This window comes from Tripterygium wilfordii, chromosome 4 (genome assembly GCF_013401445.1).
Source record: "Tripterygium wilfordii isolate XIE 37 chromosome 4, ASM1340144v1, whole genome shotgun sequence".
Lineage (NCBI taxonomy): Eukaryota > Viridiplantae > Streptophyta > Magnoliopsida > Celastrales > Celastraceae > Tripterygium > Tripterygium wilfordii.
In genome coordinates, this window is record NC_052235.1 from 4,407,608 (window position 1) to 4,428,971 (window position 21,364).

At 37.0% G+C, this 21,364-nt stretch overlaps 3 protein-coding genes and 1 pseudogene across 6 annotated transcripts; 1 reads left to right on the top strand and 3 right to left on the bottom strand.

Annotated features, from left to right (window-relative positions):
* Positions 1-2,252, top strand: LOC119997790 (isoflavone reductase homolog). The gene is made up of 4 exons (XM_038844978.1): positions 1-404; positions 1,289-1,529; positions 1,596-1,799; positions 1,895-2,252. The coding sequence occupies exons 1-4, from the start codon at positions 75-77 to the stop codon at positions 2,056-2,058; spliced, it is 939 nt and encodes a 312-aa protein (XP_038700906.1). The 5' UTR covers positions 1-74; the 3' UTR covers positions 2,059-2,252.
* Positions 2,176-5,125, bottom strand: LOC119997792 (annotated as a pseudogene).
* A 1,277-nt stretch (positions 5,126-6,402) lies between these two features.
* Positions 6,403-11,756, bottom strand: LOC119995994 (zinc finger CCCH domain-containing protein 55-like). Of its 4 annotated transcripts, none has more exons than XM_038842480.1 (9): positions 10,558-11,753; positions 10,120-10,302; positions 8,298-8,477; positions 8,129-8,229; positions 7,705-7,959; positions 7,487-7,589; positions 7,056-7,286; positions 6,880-6,953; positions 6,403-6,770 (listed from the first exon to the last, which is right to left on the bottom strand). In XM_038842480.1, exons 1-7 carry the CDS (start codon positions 11,517-11,519, stop codon positions 7,079-7,081), a joined length of 1,992 nt encoding a protein of 663 aa, XP_038698408.1. In that variant the 5' UTR covers positions 11,520-11,753; the 3' UTR covers positions 6,403-6,770; positions 6,880-6,953; positions 7,056-7,078. The 4 variants fall into 4 exon arrangements, with proteins under 4 accessions (XP_038698408.1, XP_038698407.1, XP_038698410.1 ...); XM_038842479.1 differs by having other exon boundaries at positions 7,487-7,592; positions 10,558-11,752; XM_038842482.1 differs by lacking the exon at positions 7,056-7,286 and having other exon boundaries at positions 10,558-11,756.
* A 5,965-nt stretch (positions 11,757-17,721) lies between these two features.
* Positions 17,722-21,364, bottom strand: LOC119997976 (zinc finger CCCH domain-containing protein 22-like). The gene is made up of 9 exons (XM_038845223.1): positions 20,259-21,364; positions 19,946-20,134; positions 19,681-19,860; positions 19,492-19,580; positions 19,149-19,406; positions 18,876-19,038; positions 18,502-18,702; positions 18,334-18,399; positions 17,722-18,213 (listed from the first exon to the last, which is right to left on the bottom strand). The coding sequence occupies exons 1-8, from the start codon at positions 21,212-21,214 to the stop codon at positions 18,366-18,368; spliced, it is 2,070 nt and encodes a 689-aa protein (XP_038701151.1). The 5' UTR covers positions 21,215-21,364; the 3' UTR covers positions 17,722-18,213; positions 18,334-18,365.

The window sequence follows — 21,364 nt, forward strand, 5'->3', positions numbered from 1 at the left end:
ACAAGTCTTACTCCTATACCCGAAGCACAACAAACACAGGAGAAAATCTAGTTTGATATCAATAGGTGCATGCAATGGCCAAAAGCAAGGTCCTTGTTGTGGGAGGTACCGGTTACATAGGCAAGAGACTTGTGATGGCAAGTATTGCTCAGGGACATACTACATATGTTCTTCAACGCCCCGAGATCGGCCTCGACATGGACAAGCTTCAGATTCTGATGTCGTTGAAGAAGCAAGGAGCTCGCCTGATCGAGGGCTCGTTTTCGGATCATCAAAGCCTTGTGGATGCTGTTAGAAAGGTTGATGTAGTCATATGCACCATGTCAGGTGTGCATTTCAGGACTCACAACATTTTGATGCAGCTCAAGCTTGTTGATGCCATCAAAGAAGCGGGCAATGTTAAGGTACTCGCGTCTAATATATATACTAGCTATTTCAAGTAAGTTTTGTTGTGCCTATCAAAAATTTTGTTACAATAGAAGTAGAAGTGATGTGGATTGTTCAAGAATCAAAGTCGATCGGTTTGTTTATTGAAAGAAAATATAAAATATCAATCAAACTCATATGAAATGATTTCACAGGATTCGGTCAATTGTCTTGATCATGGAATATCATTGAAAAATAGGAATCCATCTCATTAAAATATTTTCCATAATTACATTTAGGATGGAACGAGTCAATCATCCACTTTGGCATCTTATTGAGAGAAAAAAAAATAGTGATATTATTCCTCCCTTGATCAAGAATTTCGATTTTTGGGAAGTATCAATAATACGGTTTTAATTTTCTCAAATGAACGATTCAAAGAGCTATTACTAACAACCAAAATGGCGTACCATAAGCTTGGTCTAGCGTTGCTTTGAGTTAAAACATCACCCAAAAAAAGGATTATGGCCCTCCACTAAACTTTGTCTTCTCTCTTTATTTGGGGAAACTATTTTTTTGAAGCAACAGTATTTGTAGTTATTCACTTTATTGATTTTTCAATTTCCAATGGCCAAAAAGAGAGAGAAGTGTGGTGGAAGAAATAATTCCTTGATAGAGTAAAAATATTTGAAAGCTAGACAACCTTTCTGGCTACATATCCGACCGAATCCGAATATGTCACCTCTTATTTAGATAAAAGTCAACAAGCAAACAAGACTTTCTGAGCATTTTATGTCAATAATTCAACAACTGTTCCTTCGGAAATTCCACTTACACCCATAACAATATTTGTCTAATGTCTTATATTGTAATTATAACCAGGACAGTAATAACATGTACATACACTGTTTGTGTTCTTCAGCGTTTCTTGCCATCAGAGTTTGGCATGGACCCAGCACGAATGGGAGATGCACTTGAACCAGGAAGAGTAACATTTGATGAGAAGATGAGAGTGAGAGAGGCAATTGAGGATGCCCAAATACCTTTCACATATGTTTCTGCTAATTGCTTTGCAGGTTACTTTGTGCCTAACCTCTCTCAACTTGGAACTCTCTTGCCTCCAAAACACAAAGCATATCTCTATGGGGATGGCAATGCCAAAGGTAGAATTCAATCTTCACTCTTAAAATTAGCATAATCTGTGTTTGATTAAATTGTGTTTTCTGCAGCTGTTTTCATGGATGAAGATGATGTCGCGACATACGCGATCAAAACGATCGACGATCCTCGAACTTTGAACAAAACAGTGTATCTGAGGCCACCAGAAAACATTCTCTCTCAAAAACAGTTGGTAGAGATGTGGGAGAAGCTTAGTGGAAAGAAACTAGAAAAGATCAGCATTTCTGCTCAAGACTTCCTTGCTCCCTTGAAAGGTACTTAACATAAGCCTATATGTTTCCTTAAACAGCTCGATAATATTATACAGATACAATAATTTCCTCTTTTTTTTGGTGCAACAATGTTGCAGGTATGGACTATGCAAGCCAGGTAGGAGTGGGGCATTTTTACCACATATTCTATGATGGTTGTTTGACAAACTTTGAAATAGGAGAAGAAGGAGAAGAGGCTTCAGAGCTTTATCCAGAAGTGGAATATACTCGCATGGATGAATACATGAAGCTCTATCTATAGGAAGGAAAGCAAATTTGATCGGCAAACATTTAAGGAACTTCTATAGCTCTTCAAATCCCCGATTTCTGATCTGAATAAGACCTAAATATGGATCTTTTCAAATGTAATGTATAAAGGTGAAACTTGCATACATGTATGCCTGTATGAGCAGCTATGGAGGCTATATAATGAATATTCCAAATGGTGGTATTTTATTTTCAATGTGAAAGCATGGGGAGTTCCAATTCAGATCCATTTGCATCAACATAGTCATAGCTATTACTGGTATTCAGGTCAAAATGCATCAAACCTTCTTCGACCTTCACGTTTATGGCTTCTTCTCTCTCTTTCTCCGTGAAACTGAAAAGATGAACTGTTTGCCTTGTTATAGTGACTGTTCCTTGCAGCTGCGGTCCTTGATCCATTCAAGGATTCTGCATTCATATTCTCCATAAGACTCGATATAGCCAAATGGATGTCCGTCAATTGAGATTTTGCTGCTTCTAGATTCATATTGGAACTCACATTTAGTGAGAAGCAATTCTGGGCTTTCTCCAGCATAGTTTGTAAGTACTTCCCCTGGGCTTCTATTCTCATTTGTAGTTTCTTCTGCACGTGTATATCAGATTATCAGAATAATGCATCGCTTGCCAGAAAAGACCATGAACTCTTGAACTACAAAACTTTGTGCAAACTTCATGCAGTGACAATTGATCAACAGTTTATCCAATATGTGGTCAATAATCCTATATAATATATGGTAGATTTGGAGTAGACCATGCACAGTGTGACAGTGTCTTTTAGACACAAAATCATGAAGTGCAATTGACCATATCGGACAATACCTCTCAAGTACTGCATGTAAGCTGAATCGTGGAATAATCAAGAAGGTATTTATGAATGCAGCAGAAACCGATAGTAAAACTACTCATGGAGAGATGCACCTCAAGCTGTTCTTGTAAACTGTTTTGCACTTCAATCTGGAACTTCTGAGCTTCAGCAATTGGAATATCTCTGTTTCAATACAAGATCAAGTGTGTCAAGAAAGAAAACGAAAATATAAAGTCCATAATTGCATAACAGAAACCAAAAGAAGATCCTAATTAAGGTAAGCAGCAAACTATTTGTTTGTTTGGCTAAGTTAACTATTCCCTCAAATGTGAGCTCTTGGTACCGTTGAAAAAAACTTATGCAGATTATTTGAAATAGTGCATAAGCAATGTTCTGCTAAAAAAAGAAATGAAATCACGGCTACAATTAATTAAGCAAAAGAAGATGCTGAAAGTTTTCAAGTTTTGATCCGATCATAGTGCATACTGTTGGTTTTTTCTTAATAATTTCTTGTGTTGGGTTTACATATTAAATGACAACTGTATTATGGGCTATCTAATTCTATAGGGCCGAATAAGTGATCTATTAATTGGGTTCTAGAGATATCTATTGGGTATGGGCTATAATGTGTAGAAACCTAATACTAATTAGATTAGGGTTTGATGGGATTCTAGTCTAAATTAGTATATAAAGGTCAAGTCAAGGGTTGTGGTCCCCAAGCCAAATCACAAATGCCACTTGCGTCTTCTCCTCTTCTCCCATTCAAGAGTGAGAGTTCTTTGTGTTTTCAAGAATATAAGGTGATTTGTCTGTGGAAGACTCCATCCTTCTCTGATTTGGAAACATGGATTCAGGTTTGTCTTCTTAACATGTATTCTTGATGATACAACATGATCCTTATTCTGTATAAAAGAACTAACACATACAATACAGACCATTTACGGAACTTCTTATGTAGACAGACAGCTAGCGAAAATTATTATGAACTCGTATAGTTTATGTGGAATTAGAATCAGATTTGATGAATGTGTAAGGTTTTATGATGCTGTCACATACCCTTCTCTGCTATCCACTCTTGATGAACTGGTACTAGTCCCAGAGGATTGATTGCTGAACTGAACATATAAGCCCCCTTAAAGATCAGATAAATAAACAATCCATAAGCATACATAGGAGTAAGCTCACAAAACAAACATAGACAAGAGGTATTCCCAAACATCAATGGTTCCAATTCAGAATTTGAATGTCATTAAATCAAATTGTCAAGTAATGAACTCACCACCACTCTCGTTGTTTCGTTCTCCACCATTCTGTTTCCGAGCCTGCTGTCCCATCCTATATTTCTAAGCATTACAAACCAAAAACTAAATTGCATTCTTTCAACAAAAAAAAAAATTGTGAAACAGAGAGCAGCATTAGGAGTCCATACAGATAAACATACCTGTAAATGACTCTTTAAATGGTACAATGTCAACCCCTTCAAGCCCATCAACCTCAACACGGACTTTGGAGTTGCTTCTGCAATGAAGAGATCATCAAAACTTCTCTCCTAACTAATTGACTTGCAATCTCAAACATTCCTTGATCAATTTGAAATTTTCATGGATCCCCATATAATCAGTACAAATTCATGTTTCAGTGTCAAAGCACACACATCTGCATCTGTTAATGTATCTAAAATTTATGAACTTTGACCTTCTAATTCAGGTTTTAAAGAAAACCCATAATTCAAAAAAAAATCATTCGGAGCCGAAAAAAGAAAAATTGGATTGACAAAGTGAAGGGGGAAGGTAAAGGTACTCACTATCAGGGCCACCAAGTTTGGTTACAGCATCCACGAATCGCTCATGAAGATCAGCGGTCCATCGGAGCCTTGGCTTTGAGTCTCTGGTCATCACCACTCCATCCTCGTACAGATAACTCCCTGCATACCCCCTCTCCATTGTTTCCAATCACCTTGCCAACATCAATTCAATACCCAATAACAATTTTCTCACTCTGCCTCTTCTGTAGCGAAATTCTCCCCAATTTGTTCACAAATCAAGAGGAAAAAAAAAAGAATAGAAATTCAGTCCTGGTTTATACTTTGCAAATAACGAAGACAGAGAACAAGTTGACAGTGAAATTGTTAGTTAATGCTATAAATAAGTGTAAGAACATGAGGAGGAAAACTCGGAGACGAATCTGCAGCAATATGAACGCACTCAAGAACAAGGAGAAAACATGTAGTGTTTTTCATGCATAACTTCTTTGATCGTGCACCGTTTGATGCAAATCCAGTGGTGTTAGGAGCTCCTGAAATAGAATATAACGCCACGTAGATGCCAGCGCGGAATATTCTGCGGCGAACAAGGCGAATGGAATATTGGTGAAGTCACGTGGGGGACCCACTGCCGTTGGAGGGCGAAAATCGACATTTCGTTTCTTTCACATGCAAATAGAGACAAGTTTCGACGTCTCCGTAACGTGCGGCCGTACGGGGGAGCTTGGAGTTGGAGGTGACCGGAGAATTGTTTCTTCACTGTAAAACGGTTAAAACTAGGACTGGAATCGAAGGCCTAATAGTCTCATAATTTAAACTTTTAAAGTGAGAAGTTAACGTCACGACAACATAAAGACAGGAGTCAATGCTACCAAAAAAAACCCCATTGATGTCAAGCAGTCAACAATGCCAATGGGGGTCCATTCATATTTCTCTGACAAGAAAACAAAATCCAATATCAACCTACTTTCATTGAAAAATACCTCACCTAAAAAGGAATGGCCAACCAATCATGCAAGTCCAACATAGTTGCAAATGACTGTCAAAAGCAAGCTGAGACTAGTTGAATCTAATTTTAGCAATTTATAACTGGAACCAGTTCGATCCTCACCCTCATCAAGACTCTTCGTAAGAACAAGCTTCAAATTCAAATTGACTTCACTGGACAAACCCGAAACTAGTAAAATCGAGCTCTGTTAGCAACTCCAGTAGCTTCTTCTTATGACAAGACTGTTGTAAGTTCTGTTCTACTTAAGAGCTGGACAGAGGTTGTGTAGAACAGGACAGAAGCAATTGCAAGCAAAACATGGTAGTGCAGTAGTAGCACATGGTACTCCAGCAGTAATAATAAATCAAACAGATTCAGAAAAACAAAACTTTTCAATAAGCTGACAGAGAGAAGATTTATGCCCTCATAGTCATACCAACTTTACATACCGTCAGCACCCATGTGATCCTTCCTTCACATCACATGGGGACCTAATCAACACAAAAATGAGACAAAAGAGTACACCCAAACCCAAAGTCACATACATTTATATATGCATACATACATAGACACAGACGCACACACAAAGCGTGCGTGTTGAGCATATGTATCATTACCATTTCAGCAAAGAATGGACCGCTGATATTTTCTATTTTAGCAACCATCTTGGCCTACTCACATTCAGGCTACACAATCTTTTCCTTAAATCTTTACAATTTTAATTCTAGGTGCTCAAAACTCACAACTTGGAGGCTTTAACCCATCAAGACTTATGTATACACACACACACACACACACACACACACACACACACACACATATCTATATATAAGAGAATTTATAAAGGAAAAACATAGTAAAGATTGTGATTCCTTGCTTCTGATTTGGTCTCTGTGGTCCAGAACACCTACATAAGCTAATAAAAAACAAAAAGAAAAACCCTACTTATAAATCATTTGGTCTGTTCATTAAGTATGTAATCTCCCTTTGCTGTCAGTAGTATTGTATTGACGATGATGGTAGTGATATTGTTCAGATATTGTGAACAGATCTACTCTTCAGTGCTGGTATACGATTTGCTATACATCTGGAAAACTTTCCTCCCCTTTTATATATATATAAGCTTCTCTATTTCCTGCATAGACTACTCTCCTGCAAGACAAGCATAACAACCCAATATCAGAAAAGAAACTTTTTCACTGGAAACTCAAAAGCTGGAGATCTATACAAGTGTTCAAGTAATAGAAAACAACACTCTCACCTAAGCAAATAAATCCTGTGGCAATGCTATCATTATTAACTACAATTCACTAAGCTTTATGCCTGCAACCAAACCTGGGACAGAAAACAAAAATCAATCAGCATTGATGCCACCTTTTATGCCTCAAATTAGTGGGACACCTATAATGAACATTGAACACAGAACAGTTTTATCACCTTTGCATTTAGGAAAGTTTTAATTAGTGAGAAGCCACATCGACAGTACAAGTGGTGGCTACTGAAAGGTTATTCTCAGTTGAAGACAAAGTGACTGAATGATTGGTGCTTTCATTGGCATGTGTCAAAGCAGTGGCAAAGTCAGCATGCTGATTCCCAGCAGAGTCAGTTGATTTTGAGGGAGATGCAAAAGGGGTATTAGGGAGACCATGATCCATGCTGTGGTCATGGCTATACGAAACAAGAAATGAATATATAGTTAAACAAATAATTAAGGGGAGGAAAAAAAAACACCAAAAAGAGAACCAGAAATGGTGAAAGAGGGGAAAAAAGTGCTGAAGTAAAATCCAAAAGAATTTAAATAAGAACCATATTATTTCAATAGCTAAACCAGGAAAAGCACAACTGTTTCTGTCAATCTTGTTCCATACCATTCACACCGAGCACACCCTTCATGGTTTGAATTCTCCTCCTTGCCATCACCACCACCGTTGTTGCCAATGCTACCGATATCCACCTCCTTCTGAACAGTACCTGCTGCTCCCCCCATGACAAAAGAACGAAAAAAAAATTACCTATAGAAAACTGTCTCGGTAAATACATACCAGAGACCACAAGGTAATCTAAAAGACTTCCAATGATTTCTAACCTTTTGTGACTTCATTATTCATGCCATCAGAAGGAAAATTGACTGTTTTGTTGATCTCTGTATGAGTGGGTAATGAAACCGGAGCACCAACAGATAGACTACGCTGGTGATTACGAATCAAATCACACTTCAAGTCTGGAAGGTGAAGATTCATCAACCTTCTCCCTTGAAGTTCAATGGCTCGCTGGAATTCAGCCTGTTCCTCTAACTTCCTTCTCATCATCATCTCCTGTGCATTATAGTACATTCTTGCTCCTGTAGGTGGATGGAAAGGTTCTATAAGCAGAAAATTTATCTTGGGTGAAAAAGAGGAAAACAGAATATTGGATCTTATTATAGAGCTAATTCACGAACTTCGTTGCTCTGCCATCATCATTCTCAAAACCACCTAAACATGTAATGAAAAGTTTTCTTGTTCACTTACCAAGGTGTTGGTCATATAGCTCTGCAGAATCAACCACAGGAAGATTTGAACAGGGGGAAATACTCCCCCTTTCCAACCGTTGTTGTAGATGTTGTTGCCTCCTGCGAATTTACATCACGTAAAAATCAACAACAGATAAGCCGAAACAAAAAACAAAAGAGAGCCATACTTGTCCGGGACTTTCCCCTTTTCCTTGTAGGGTTTGACAAGGACACGTGAATCACAGATAAAATGAGGATTCCCTCTGGCCAATATGAGCTTCACAGTCTCTGGGTGAAGAAAGGTAACAAAGCCAAACATTCGCTTCTGCTGGTATGGAATCCTGACATCTTGTACTGAACCAAAATTGCTTCAAAAAATACAGAAAGTGTGAATAAAATAAACTTTAGAAATTGAACTTCAATACTAAAAAACTTAAGAAACGACATGAGACATCAGAGAAATCTTTAAAATGATAAGAAAGTAAATCTAGTTACCCTTTGAAACACATGTTTGAGAACAGCGTGATCATTGTCAGAGCACATGATAACCCTGCTTTCAATCTCTATTCTCTAAATAATAAATAAAACATAGACAATACTCACTTGAGGGCAAGGCACTGCTTCTCATGTTTTGTGTATAAATATGACAATTTCACGGAATTGCATACTTCAGAGGCAATAAAAGCAGTACAAAACCATTGTGATCTTAAAATGAAGATATCAAAACTAGGACATGTCAAATCGCCACACCTAAAATCTCCAATCCTAGATAACCTTTCAGTTTGCTTCTATATTGTGTAAGCCTTGGATCTTCATATACATAAATGTAGCACTCATCCATCACTAACCAATAAAATGAAGCAAACTACAGCCGTATATAACTGCTGCCTATTTTTTCATGACAACTTGTTTAGTGGTCAAAGGATTCAATTCACCATAGAATTGGCATGCAAGCAGATGTCAACATTCACTGAGAAGATAGGATCCCTATGGATAGTTATTATCTTTGCAAAGACTGAACCAAAGCAGCAGAGTTGACAACCAAAGATCAACTGTGGAAAAACAGGAGCTTCAAGTGAACTCCTGAAGCATGCTACTTGTGGTAGAAACTCAGTCATTGTGAAAAATATGAAGAACCACCAGCAAACATATTTAAAAATACCACAGATGCGGGTGCTTTAGTCAACTGAGAGCAAGCTAAAATAGATAAACTGCAGCACTAATTCTAAGTGAACAAATATATAAATACTTCACCAATGCTGTTGCAACATGTCCTACAAGGTCAGACTTTCAACTATGGGTACCAATAGAAAATAGTTGGAAAGTGTTCGTGGTTAGAATCAATCATGTCAGGCAAGTAGCCAAAGGTAAAAGTTAATTGTCCACTCATTGAGATGAAAGGCAATCCCAATATTCTACAAAAAAAATCCATCAACGAAAACAGATTTGTTTTCTTTGAATGAAAGCAACAAACATCAATCTTACAACTTTCACAGAGCATGTCACAACCTTGTGTTCAAGAAGACATACATTGAAAAAACAATGGTACAGATAATTGTTTGAAACAGTCAGACACTGAGACTTACAGGCCTGACTTACAGGCCTATGAATATCAGTAGTCTACCGAGGAAAGGGGGAAGAAAAAACTTAGAAGCAGTAGAGGGCCCTCAAACCACAGAAACCTAAAAAGAAAATTGGTGGCATAAAAGCTGCCGAATTCTTATATTACAACTCTCAAAAATAGTTGTGGAAAATGCATGCCTGTAAATCTACTTGTCTCTGCATTCAAAAAGCAATTTTACTTCTCTTCGTCCCTAAATTTGAGGTCATTACATGCTGCAAAGTTTTAGTAGTATCTCCAACAGTCCAACATTATAAATCATAATTCACTACTCAATTCTTATTGCAGTAATTTGAACTAAGCCTTTCTCAATAATGAGGAACTCACAAATACTATCCACACTCAACTACTCAAGTGAATAAATATACTTTAGAACTTTGGTAACTCACCTGAAATAATTTGAAACATCTTCATCTCGAAAAGTGCTGTCAGCTGGGAATGTCAAGTATATCTGTCTGGAAGCTGAGTTTGCCTTTTCTGCCAAACTCATTGCTAAGAAATCATTTCTTTCAGCATGGCAACGGCCAAACTTGTGAAATTCTTCATCCATCACCAGATCAGCTGCCCCCAATCTACCAGGCATAAAATTTTCCCAAATTAACACAAAAACAAACCAAAATTCAAACTTCCAACAAAACAAACTCCAAGCTAAGACTTTCACAACAGATACCAGATGTTTGATATCGGGAAAAATTAATATTATAATTCACATAAGCGGGCCAAGAACAAAACTCCAACAACATAACCGACCTAAATGAAAAATAATTATACACACTAGAAAACTAATGGTAGTGAAACAAAGGCTAAATGTATCGAATAGGGTGTACCTTGGGGAGTCATTTTGTTGTTGCAAGAGAAACCTCAAGCCCTTGTTGAAAGCCAATGGTGATATGCCGCCAGTAGCAAATTGTGCAGCTAATCTATGCTGCTGGGCAGCCCTCAATTTCATCATCTGCTCATGGTGCTGCTGAAGATAAAGATTCTCCAGTTTGCTAGGCGAACCAACACCACCACCACCATTACCATCAAGCATATCACCAAAACCACTATGCATAAATTTGCAATTGTCACCATTCTTGCAAAATCCTCTGGCAAAGTACATGCAAGGTTTATACCCAACACCAAATCCGGCCTCTTCAGTCCCAATACATGCGTCACTCGCAGAGAAACTCCTTCTATGCAAATGGGTGTCCCCATTATTCATGGCATAACCACCCCCCTGAACCCTTGGATCAACAAATTCATCATTCATCGACGAAGAAGATTCGTTAAGGAAGGAAAGATACTCGTTCAGTTGGAGCTCATCAATGAAATCACTGCTATTTCCACTATCTCCCCCCTCGCCAACAACATTTCTGTGTTGCACAGCAGCACGGATGTTATCATAAGAAAGAAAGGGACTTGCTTTGGGGCTAAAAGTGTTACCACTATTGCCGTTGTTTGGTGACCCAAGCGACCAAGAATTCGAGGACGGAGAAGTGGGAAATCCATTAGTGTTCGCAACTCGAGGCGAAGATTGTGAGAACGGGTTGTGGCTGTTGGGTCTCGAAATGGGGTTCAACGGAGACGGTGAAGTGGGTGTAGAGAAGGTTTTCGATGGAAGTCCCAACTGGGATTTGGCCTTGAGAATCATGGTGCGCAGGATGGTTTCAGGGCCAAACGCCAAGCGTATCAAATCCTTTTCTTCGAGGTCTTGTATCAGAAAAAAACCCATGATTTTGGAGGCATGTTCTGGGTCTATGTTCTTGACTTTGGAAAACAAAACATTCGTTGCTTCATAAGGATCCATGGACGGTTCCTTTTCGCTTCTGGACACGAAGAAGAAGAAAGAAAAGCCAATAAGTGATTTTTAGTAGGGTTTTGAAGTGAACAAGCGGGACTGAGAGTGAAGTGAAGTTTCTCTCTCTTCTATTTTATGGGTTCCTCTCTATGTATCTTCCGCCCCTCTATCGCACTCCATCTAAAAGTCTACTAGTAGATTCAGATCCACTTTCGTTGAGGTAAACTACAACATGTCAAACACTTAAAAATAGCACTATATGAGATGAACACTGCCCGTTATATATCGAGTATTGACATCCCTCGTAAGAAATATAATATATATATATATATATTTCTTAAGAAAAACAAGTAGACCCCCTTCGACCGAAGAAGCCCTAATTGCAAATGTAAGCAAAACTGTCGCCAATATTAATGGTATCAAATCCCATGACATGTCAAGTTTGGAGATTAGGTTAAGAGGGGATGGGATTAGGCTCGTATCTTATCGGCCAATAAAGAAAGATAATAAAACCCAATATTTGATTACTAGAAGAGGATATTCATAATCTTCTATATATTTAGAGATCAAGGGCTCAAGGCTACTCTCAAGCTAGACCATTATTGAATCCCATTTATTTAGTGAATGAATCAAGCTTGACCATGGTTGACGCTCATTTGGTAATGCATGACAAATATTTTATTCAATACACTCTCACTAATTACAAGCAACTTCCAACAATCAATAATCAATTCCCACCCCTTTAAAACATGTCATATAATATACAAATCATATAAACTAGGGGTCACGCCCACGCTTTGCGCGGCATGCAATTGTACTTTTTAATTATATTGCAAATTAAATGTGGTGTATTTTTCAATTTCCATCCATAAATTTGAAGTAATTTAGGGTGTGGATCAAAGCATATGCAATTACAATTCACTGTTTTTTAGACTACATTTTTATTCATTTTATATTGATGGTTTGAATAATTGTTACCGTTGAGCAATTAAGAAAGTATTTTAAAACCGATGCATGTTATCGTTGGAATATTGAAAGATGTTGTCATTGCATACCCACGCTTCACATAATCCATATCACGAACTTTACTATCTTATATTAATCAACCCAAAAGTCCATATCCATATAAGTGTTTAACACAATTAACATGCTTTTTAAAAAGAGTAAATAGGAAAAGCATACAACGTTAACACTTCGGAGGTGTATTGTTATGAATAATTAGTCGTTAAATTGAAAGATTCAAAAAAAAGAACTTTGAGAAAATTAACATATTTTCAATTGCTGGGGAATTTTCTGCTATTGGAAAATTTTATGTACATTGAAGGACTGAAGGACATATATATGATGATAGAATTACAACAATATGCTATCAGTTCTCCTTAACAATCTTCGCCTTCTCAAAAATGAACCTTACATGTACTTTTGTGATGTCTCATAAGCTCTTTCATACTTTCAGCCCAACACTTCACGACAATCAACACAATATATATATCAGCAATGGTGTGAAGTCCAATCAAGAGATGTCTGTCTTTCTTAGGCCTCATCATGATATTCATGGCATATTCGCATGAGTTAACAGGAAGGCTCTGCCATTTTTTCACTGAAAACCCAAGTAGGGTTAAAGGTTCTAAACAAACATTGATACCGGACATTTGCATCATATTAATATATATGACAATGAATTTTGCTAACTTATAAGGAAGGGCATGGAGATAACTCCTCAATGGCATAACATCAGACAAAACTTGTATCTCCTAACATTCACAATTCACAAAAAACTTTAATAATTCATGTCTAGTATTATCATTCAAGGTTCTTCGATTATCTTCAAAACTAACTTTTCATGACCCTCCACATTGTATATGGTAATATGATGCAAATGTCTCAGCACTGCCAGGCTTTCAATTCCTTTAAAAAGCAAGTTGTCCCAATATGTTTTGATCCCTTGAGTCTATCCTCCAATTGCAAACACATTGTTCATAAATCTAGAAATAAAGGGGAGGATGTGAAGACATATCACCACTTGCCACATTAAAATGCAACAATGAGTCAATAATTTCAACTTTAAAATTCCAAGACATTTAAGGTCTGCGAGCAGGTACGTAGTGTAGATGTTAATTTCCCGGAAAATCTATATTATCATGATTAATTTTATTGACTTGTGTTTACCTACACCATGCTTACAAATAATAAAACCTAATAAGCATTGCAGATCCATTAAAGCAATTGCTTCCACTCTACCAATTCGTGTTTGTTTTAAGTGGTTCAAAGGATCAAATGAGCTGTCACATATAAAAAAAGTTGAACGGCAAGTCTGCAGCACAAGCAATATTTTTAATCCTATTTTCAACAATTAAAACTACAAACAGATATGCCAATCAAAAAACTAACTGACATCTTTGAAGATTGTAAAAGTGCTTTCATTCTTCTGGTAAAATTAGTCAACCCTACACTATAAAATTTATGATTATAACTTCAAGTCTAATTGGGAACTTAACATCATATAAAACCAACAATATTTTGAACTTTGAAACAATAACCTATAACACAAATAATTCAGTCCACAACAGTTCAAAAAGGCTTCAAATAGGTGCTAAGGCAATGAAGATGTTACTGCTAGCTTTGCATGGAAATTCTGGTATATCAATATATTTGCAAATTTAATGCCTCGACGAATATAAATGGGTCTGGGCAGTATGCTCCTGCATATATTCAAGACCTCTTACTGAATCAAGTGCACCCTAGTAGACCACGGCAGTGGCTTCCTACCTGGGACACGGTAAAACAATATCATCATCATTATTCAAACTTGCTCTAAAAATCTAACAATGATGACCCAAATCTAACCTGAGCCGCACAAATGTTCGCTTAAGTTACCATTCTCAATGAATTCATATACCAGGAAAAGATAACCTTCAACGCAGTATCAAATCTAGCGCACCTGCATTAAATGCAAATTCATAGTCTAAAAGTTAACAAAATTAAAACCTACAAGATAAAATTCCACATTCTTCTCACCAAAGGGGCCATCCAAGACCATTTCATTGGACAGTACCGGACCCTTCTGAAGGGCAGCAGTTAGACCAAATCCACTGCTTCCGATGTGTTATCCTCTAGATCACGTAGCAATAATGTAAAGATAATAATTCTATAGCAAAGTGATCCATGTACCTCCATATCATCCTTTCTTTCTTTTTTCTCTTCTTCATCATGATCTTGGTTGCTGCCTGCAAGAAGTAATCTATATCAGTATCAATTATTAAAACAAACACACAGACCTGTGTACTGGATCTGCACCTTTTTCCCATCAGAATCGATCTCTTGAATCGTCCTTTTAACAATCATGGGCGAAGCATGAAATTCACTAACGTGGGAGAGGGGAAAGTGGGATTGCGTGTATAAAGCAAATAACCATTACTTCAGCCTTTAATTCAATTTAATTCTATTAAATTTTAAGCAAATACGTTAGTCCTAAATTTAATTTTATTCAAATTTGGCAACTGTTTGTTGCATGCAGAAGCTGACGTGGAGTCTCTAAAAGCATTTCAGTATTCAGGTTTTATATAATGTATATGATATATATATATATATATATATATATATTTGTTGTGGTCAATTTTGGTACAAGACCTGAATCCAACTCAACAATTATTTGTACTTCTGTGGACTAAGAACGAGTCCAAGACTTGGCTTAGAGTCAGAATTCATTCTTTTAAGCCGTCGCGTTTTCGCAATTGTTCACAGGTTATTGTGGCCCTATCAATAAATTATTGATTGTAAATTTTTTGTCCTATGCAAATTGAAGTCCACAAAATAATCTCCTCACAATTCCCAAGTGGATTTATGATGTGGAGAATAATTTTTCTTTTTTTCCTGATGTGGCCTAGACTTTACCATAAATCAATTTTCATGAATTACTTGTGTATCTAATATATTTTTTTCTTAGTTTACATAGTTCAGAGGGAATTTAAATACCACATTCGAAATTACTAATAATCCCTTTTACCAATAAATCCTGTCATATTTTGTTAAAAGATTCACTATTATTTTAAATTTTATGATAGGAAACTAAAGATTGCATAAAAGCAAGCAACATTTCACACTGCCCATTTCTTAACATTCAGCTTAAAGTTATTCATTATATAATGTTATTTATTTTAAAAGCTACGTACACGTATTTGTCAAATAAATATTGTAAAAAAGTTATTATTAATAATTATCTAAGATTTATTAATATCACAAATGAGAGATGGTTTGATTGACAATCAACTGAATGAGAAATATGTAGACTAAAATTTTAATTTTAATGTAAAACATATTTCTTGTATTTCAAATTTTTTTTTTTTAATGTCGTTTAAGATACTGTGACAGTCTTACGGTGAACATGTGATGGTGATGATTCACTTCACCTGCTTTTTTAGCTTCAGAATAGAGCACGTGCTCCTCGTTGTATCGTCTGATGTAATCTTTTCAGGATTTTATGGTTTTTAATAGATAAAGACCTTCTCCATCTCTTATTGCCAAGATCTTAGCGTGTGAATAACGCACATCAAACTTCATGTGTGAGCAGCATCTCCACCGTTGGACGATTTTGCTGACCGATTCTAGTTTGGGCCAACAATATGGGCTTGGTACATGATAAATTTATAATGCGAAAGGTGGCTCAATCTATATACCAAAATAATTTATTAACTCAATTGGCTGAAATTACGGATCGAGATGTTGATGTAGGGTTGTTTTTCATGATTGGGGAGAACATTAAAGCAATATCTAAAGGGTCCCCCTTTAGTGATCGACAGATAATGTTACGATTAAGACATGGTACTCCCAAATTGACATAACAATTTGTGTAGCTTAATGACAGATGAACCCAATTGGAGACACCAAAAAGGTCATTATTTCTAAGTGTGGATGATCGCGACATTTTTTGGTACCCAAGTACATAATGATAGCATACAAATTTACCTTTTGGACATATGATATGAGGTTAAACTCGAGTGGCAAGGCACCCACGTTTTTCCATCTGATGACAGAGTGTGACCAAAATTCAGAGTTTGACCACAAGGATATCATTATATTGAGAATCGAACTCAAGACATTTCGAGTCTATACAGTTTGGTTCCAAAGAGATTCAATATTAGGTTATCACCCAAGGGTTAGATGATATAGACATGCTAACCTAATTAGTGGTGGTAGAGAACCATACATGTCTACTTACTTATCCACCAAACGAGAGAGAACTCAGGGTGGCTGGTACTAGTTTGGTGCATATATATATATATATATATATATATATATATGTCTACATGTTGGGCAAACCATTAACAAAACCATGATCCCCTAAAAATAACAAAGTGAACAACAAAATAAATAATCTCCCAATTATGGAATATGTGCGCATGGCAATAAGTTGGACATGGCCCATATGATGATTATAAAACCGACAATAACATTGAGGGACTTTGCAATCCCCCCATCCACATTTACTAAGTGGCTGGCTTGTATTTAAAATTCAATCAATTCAAGCCAAGCTAAGCTTCTGTACAGCTACTATTAGGTTGGTTTTTCATGATTCATCTATTAAGTAGACAAAGATAGTTCCTCAACATCTATTAAGTAGACATAATGGTTAAACTTACCCACATTTATATTTATATGGAGAGACTATTTCTAGACATAGCATATAAGATACCGCAGATCTTACCCACATACTATATATATTTATATGGAGAAATTGTTTATAAAAAATGAAAACATAACTACTAATAATTTACTCTTACCACTCACATTTTTATATGGAGAAACTGTTTCTAAAAGTTGAACTTCTAGTTTGCATCCCTACCATGAGCCACATGAAATATTTAAAGAAATTATTTATTTAATTCAGAATGAAAGGGAAAGGAGTGAGTGGTACCCAGATACCCTTCACAGAGATTGTCAGAACCCATGTGACAGTGGACCTTGCCCATTCACATCCACCTAAAAGAACCCACAAAATGAGACAAAAGAGTCCCCTTAAAGTAACCTTTACTCACATGAGAGAAAAGAACAACATTTTCTTTACCCATTCTCTTTATCTATTTTATGTTTTTTTTTCCAACTTTTTCTGTGATACTGCTGTAAACATAATCTAATGGCTGACAGATACTGAAATTGTCTAATAATAATACCCAGTAAAAAAAAAAACATAAAAAGTGATAGAAGGCACAGCTCTACTAACTTTTCCTTTCTGGGTCTCCATATCAGGATAGGAGTTGTGCTCCTGTGGCTTACAGTAACTTTATAAACTCATTGGCTCTACTTCTGTACAAATAGTGACATAGAGATCTAGTTCTAATTCATAGAAAAGTTCATTTCTTTATCAGTAAACAAAGAAAGAGAAAACAAGTAAAATTACATTTAGAGGATAAAGAGATTTACTAGCCTTCTTTGTTTGATTGTTCTGCAATTGCTGTGTGTGGTCCAGCATTCACAGACACACAGCTACATAGAGATTAGAAACCCCACTCTCATAAATCAGTTCATCTGTCCTTTTTATGTATGCAATATTATGTATTGATTGTAAGTAGATTATGTGTTGATGATGATGATGGTGATCTTGCCGATATCTTGTCTACTGATAATCTCTCTCTTTGTAGTGAGAGAAGTATAGTTTTTTGAGCTATACAGCTAAGCTGACTTTTGTCCAGAGTTAAATGTTTCCCTGCCACCATGAACAGAAAACAAACCCCACATCTTAACGCAGCAACTCATTTGACTCAAAAAGCTAAAATCGCATGCACCTGCAGGATTTCAATCTAGAAAAATATTGAATTTATCTTACCTTAACAAAGGCAAGTGCTCATCTTTTACTAACTACATGCCAATGTTTCCAGAATCAGACGAAAACCTGTACAGGTAAAAAGGGGTTCATGATTAACTTCTTTTCTTTTTTTTCTTTTTTTTTCCTTTTCTTTGAGGAAACAAAGATCAAAAGAATGTATGACATTACCTGGGAATTTGAAGGAAACATGACCTAAGAGGAGCCATATTGGTTTGTGAGAGTAAACAAGAGTTACTGTTAGAAGCTGAAACTGCAGCTGTATTATTCTGATCCACCTCTAATATTGTAGCAGTGGAGAAGACAGTGAGGTGATCACTGGTTGATTTCTTGGGAGAAGCAAAGAGGTTATCAGGGAGAATGTGCTCTAGGCTTCTCGTATCAAAATAGAAAATTATTAGAGCATGAAAAAGAGCCCAACGCAATAATGTTAAACGACAAAGAAGATAATCTACCCAGAGCAGTAATTAAAGGGAATCTGAGTATAAATTGGTGTTTGCTATAATGGGTAACCTTTCTATGATTATGAAAATGAAGTTTTATACCTCTCATGGAGATCACCATCTTCAATGTTAGATTTGTTGTCTTCTCCATTACTATTATTGCCAGTGCCATTGCCATTTTTGAGGCTGCAAGCTGAATTCATTGCCTGCTGAGCTTCTGCAACATCAGTTTGAGTTACAATAGCAACTGGGCTACTGCTATTTTCTGCAACAAAGCAGTCAAAGTTATCCAACATTAATGCTTCATAAACATCACACGCTATGAAAACACCCATTTCAATATTAAGTGTCAAAGATTGATTGTTAACAGTTAACCTTCTGGGATTTTCTGATCAATGCCAAAAAGTGAAAAGTTGGGGGCTTGGCCATTGGGTGTGCGGCTGAGAGTTGGTGAGGGTATGGGAGAGCTAGTGGATAAACCATGGCGGAATTGGTAATCACGTTGATTCTTGAGGTCCATGAGTTGCAAGTTCATGAGTCTTCTCCCTTGCAGCTCAATTGCTTGCTGCAAGTCATGTTCCTCCAGTTTCCTCCTCAGCAACATCTCTTGGGTATTGTAAAACATTCTTGGTCCTAAACCACAAATACAGTTTCACCCAAAGAGTACTCATACTTGAAATCAACATTTTAAAGAAAAATCCTTCCTGGGTTTCCTTACCAAGGTGGAGATCAAATGGGTCTTTGGAATCAAGCGCGGACGGACTTGGACATGCTGAATAGTCTCCCCTATCAAAGTGCTGTTGCTTCCTGAAATTGTAGGGTTAAAACAAGGATTAACATTGCTGCAATAAGAAGGATACAAGGCAAAGAACAATGTGGAATTATTAAATGGGTAAAAGGCCTATACTTTTCCTGCACTTTCCCTTTCTCCTTGTAAGGTTTAACAAGCACCCTGGAATCACAGACAAAATGTGGGTTCCCTTTGGCCAATATTATCCTCACAGTCTCTGAATACACAAATGTAACAAACCCAAACATCCTCTTCTGCTGATAAGGAATCCTCACGTCTTGAACTGGTCCATAAATGCTTCAAGACCGACAAAGAAATTAACAATCTTCTAAGTAACAAAACCATCAATTTCAAAACTCAGAACTAAGAATTAATCAATTACCTGAAGTAATTTGAAACATCTTCTTCTCTGAATGTACTATCAGCAGGAAATGTCAAGTAAATCTGCCTAGAACCTGGGTTGTTCATTGCATCTCCAAACCCCATCGCCGGAAATCCGTTCCTCTCCAGCCGGCATCGGCCAAACTTGTGAAGGTCATCCCCCATCATTAATGCAGCAGCTGCTGGTGATCTGTGACAACCACAAATATTCATTCAAAGCAGGAACTTCTGGGCATGAACTCGACTACTTCAAAATAAGTATATATATATATATATATATATATATATATGCATATATATATATATATGCATACCTTGGAGAGTCACTTTGTTGTTGTTGAAGGAAAAAATTCATGCACTTGTTATAAGGAAATGAAGTTCCACTCATGAACTGTGAAGCTGCAGCTAACTTCTGATGCTGCTGCTGAGCTAAAGCAGACTTTGATTTAAGTAGCTCCTGACACTGCTCAAATTCACTAAGCTTACTTGGTGAACCAACAATGGCAGTACCATCGGTGGAATCTCCATGGAGAAACCGACAACTACTACCGTTTTTGCAAAATCCTTTAGCGAAGTACAAGCATGGCTTCCATCCGAATCCGGAGCTCGCATCTTCGGAGCCGAAACAGACACCAGGAACAGAATAGCTTCGCCTGTGCAGGTGGGTGTCGTTGTAACCAGTTGGACTATTCACTGATAGTTCAAGTCTTGGATCAAACACCTCATCTGCTTTCGAATCAGTAAGGTAAGAAAGCTGGTCTTCAAGCTGGTACTCGTCAATTAGGTCACTCCCATTGTTGTAGAACGAGGAAACAGAGGAAGAAAAAGATCCAGAGACCGTGTTACAATTTCCACTGACCATACTTGCATAAGAACGCGAAGAATTGGAGCTGGGACTCATGGGGTTGTTAAGATCCGAGGAGAAAACAGAGGGAGGCCAAGGATTATTAGAAGGAGAAGATGGGTTGTTGTTAGTAATTTCAAAGCTTGAGCCATTGCTCATGGTGATTGATGATGATGATCTGGAGAGGGGGTTACTATTGGGTCTAGAGATGGGTGTGGTTGGAGAAGAGGAGAGTGAGAGACCCAAGTCAGTTTTGGCTTTGAAGATGAGATTGTGCACAAGAGCCTCAGGTCCAAAGGCCAATCTTATCATTTCCTTCTCTCCATGGTCTTGTAAGAGAAGGTAACCTATGATTTTGGAGACATTTTCTGGGTCTAAACTCTGGATCCTAGAGAAAACCTTCCTTGTTGCCTCGTAGGAATCCATGGAAGCAACAAAACAAAAAAAAAAAAAAGAACTTCACTTTGTTGAGAAAGAAAGAGAGTGGCTGAGTGGGGAAGGAAAATGATGAAAGAAAGTAGAGCAAAGAAGTGAAAGTTGTGGACTTTTATTAAAAGAAACAATAATTATAATGGG

Excerpts from the sequence above, each read along its gene's own strand:
- LOC119997790 (XM_038844978.1), top strand. The coding sequence starts at position 75 with ATGGCCAAAAGCAAGGTCCTTGTTGTGGGAGGTACCGGTTACATAGGC. Across the intron at positions 1,530-1,595 it reads TGGGGATGGCAATGCCAAAG|CTGTTTTCATGGATGAAGAT; the intron begins GTAGAATTCAAT and ends TGTTTTCTGCAG. Across the intron at positions 1,800-1,894 it reads CTTCCTTGCTCCCTTGAAAG|GTATGGACTATGCAAGCCAG; the intron begins GTACTTAACATA and ends ACAATGTTGCAG.
- LOC119995994 (XM_038842479.1), bottom strand. The coding sequence starts at position 11,519 with ATGGATCCTTATGAAGCAACGAATGTTTTGTTTTCCAAAGTCAAGAAC. Across the intron at positions 8,230-8,297 it reads AAGGGGAAAGTCCCGGACAA|GAGGCAACAACATCTACAAC; the intron begins GTATGGCTCTCT and ends GTAAATTCGCAG. Across the intron at positions 7,287-7,486 it reads GGGTGTGCTCGGTGTGAATG|CCATGACCACAGCATGGATC; the intron begins GTATGGAACAAG and ends TGTTTCGTATAG.
- LOC119997976 (XM_038845223.1), bottom strand. The coding sequence starts at position 21,214 with ATGGATTCCTACGAGGCAACAAGGAAGGTTTTCTCTAGGATCCAGAGT. Across the intron at positions 19,581-19,680 it reads AAAGGGAAAGTGCAGGAAAA|GAAGCAACAGCACTTTGATA; the intron begins GTATAGGCCTTT and ends CTACAATTTCAG. Across the intron at positions 18,400-18,501 it reads TGTTTCCTTCAAATTCCCAG|GTTTTCGTCTGATTCTGGAA; the intron begins GTAATGTCATAC and ends TTACCTGTACAG.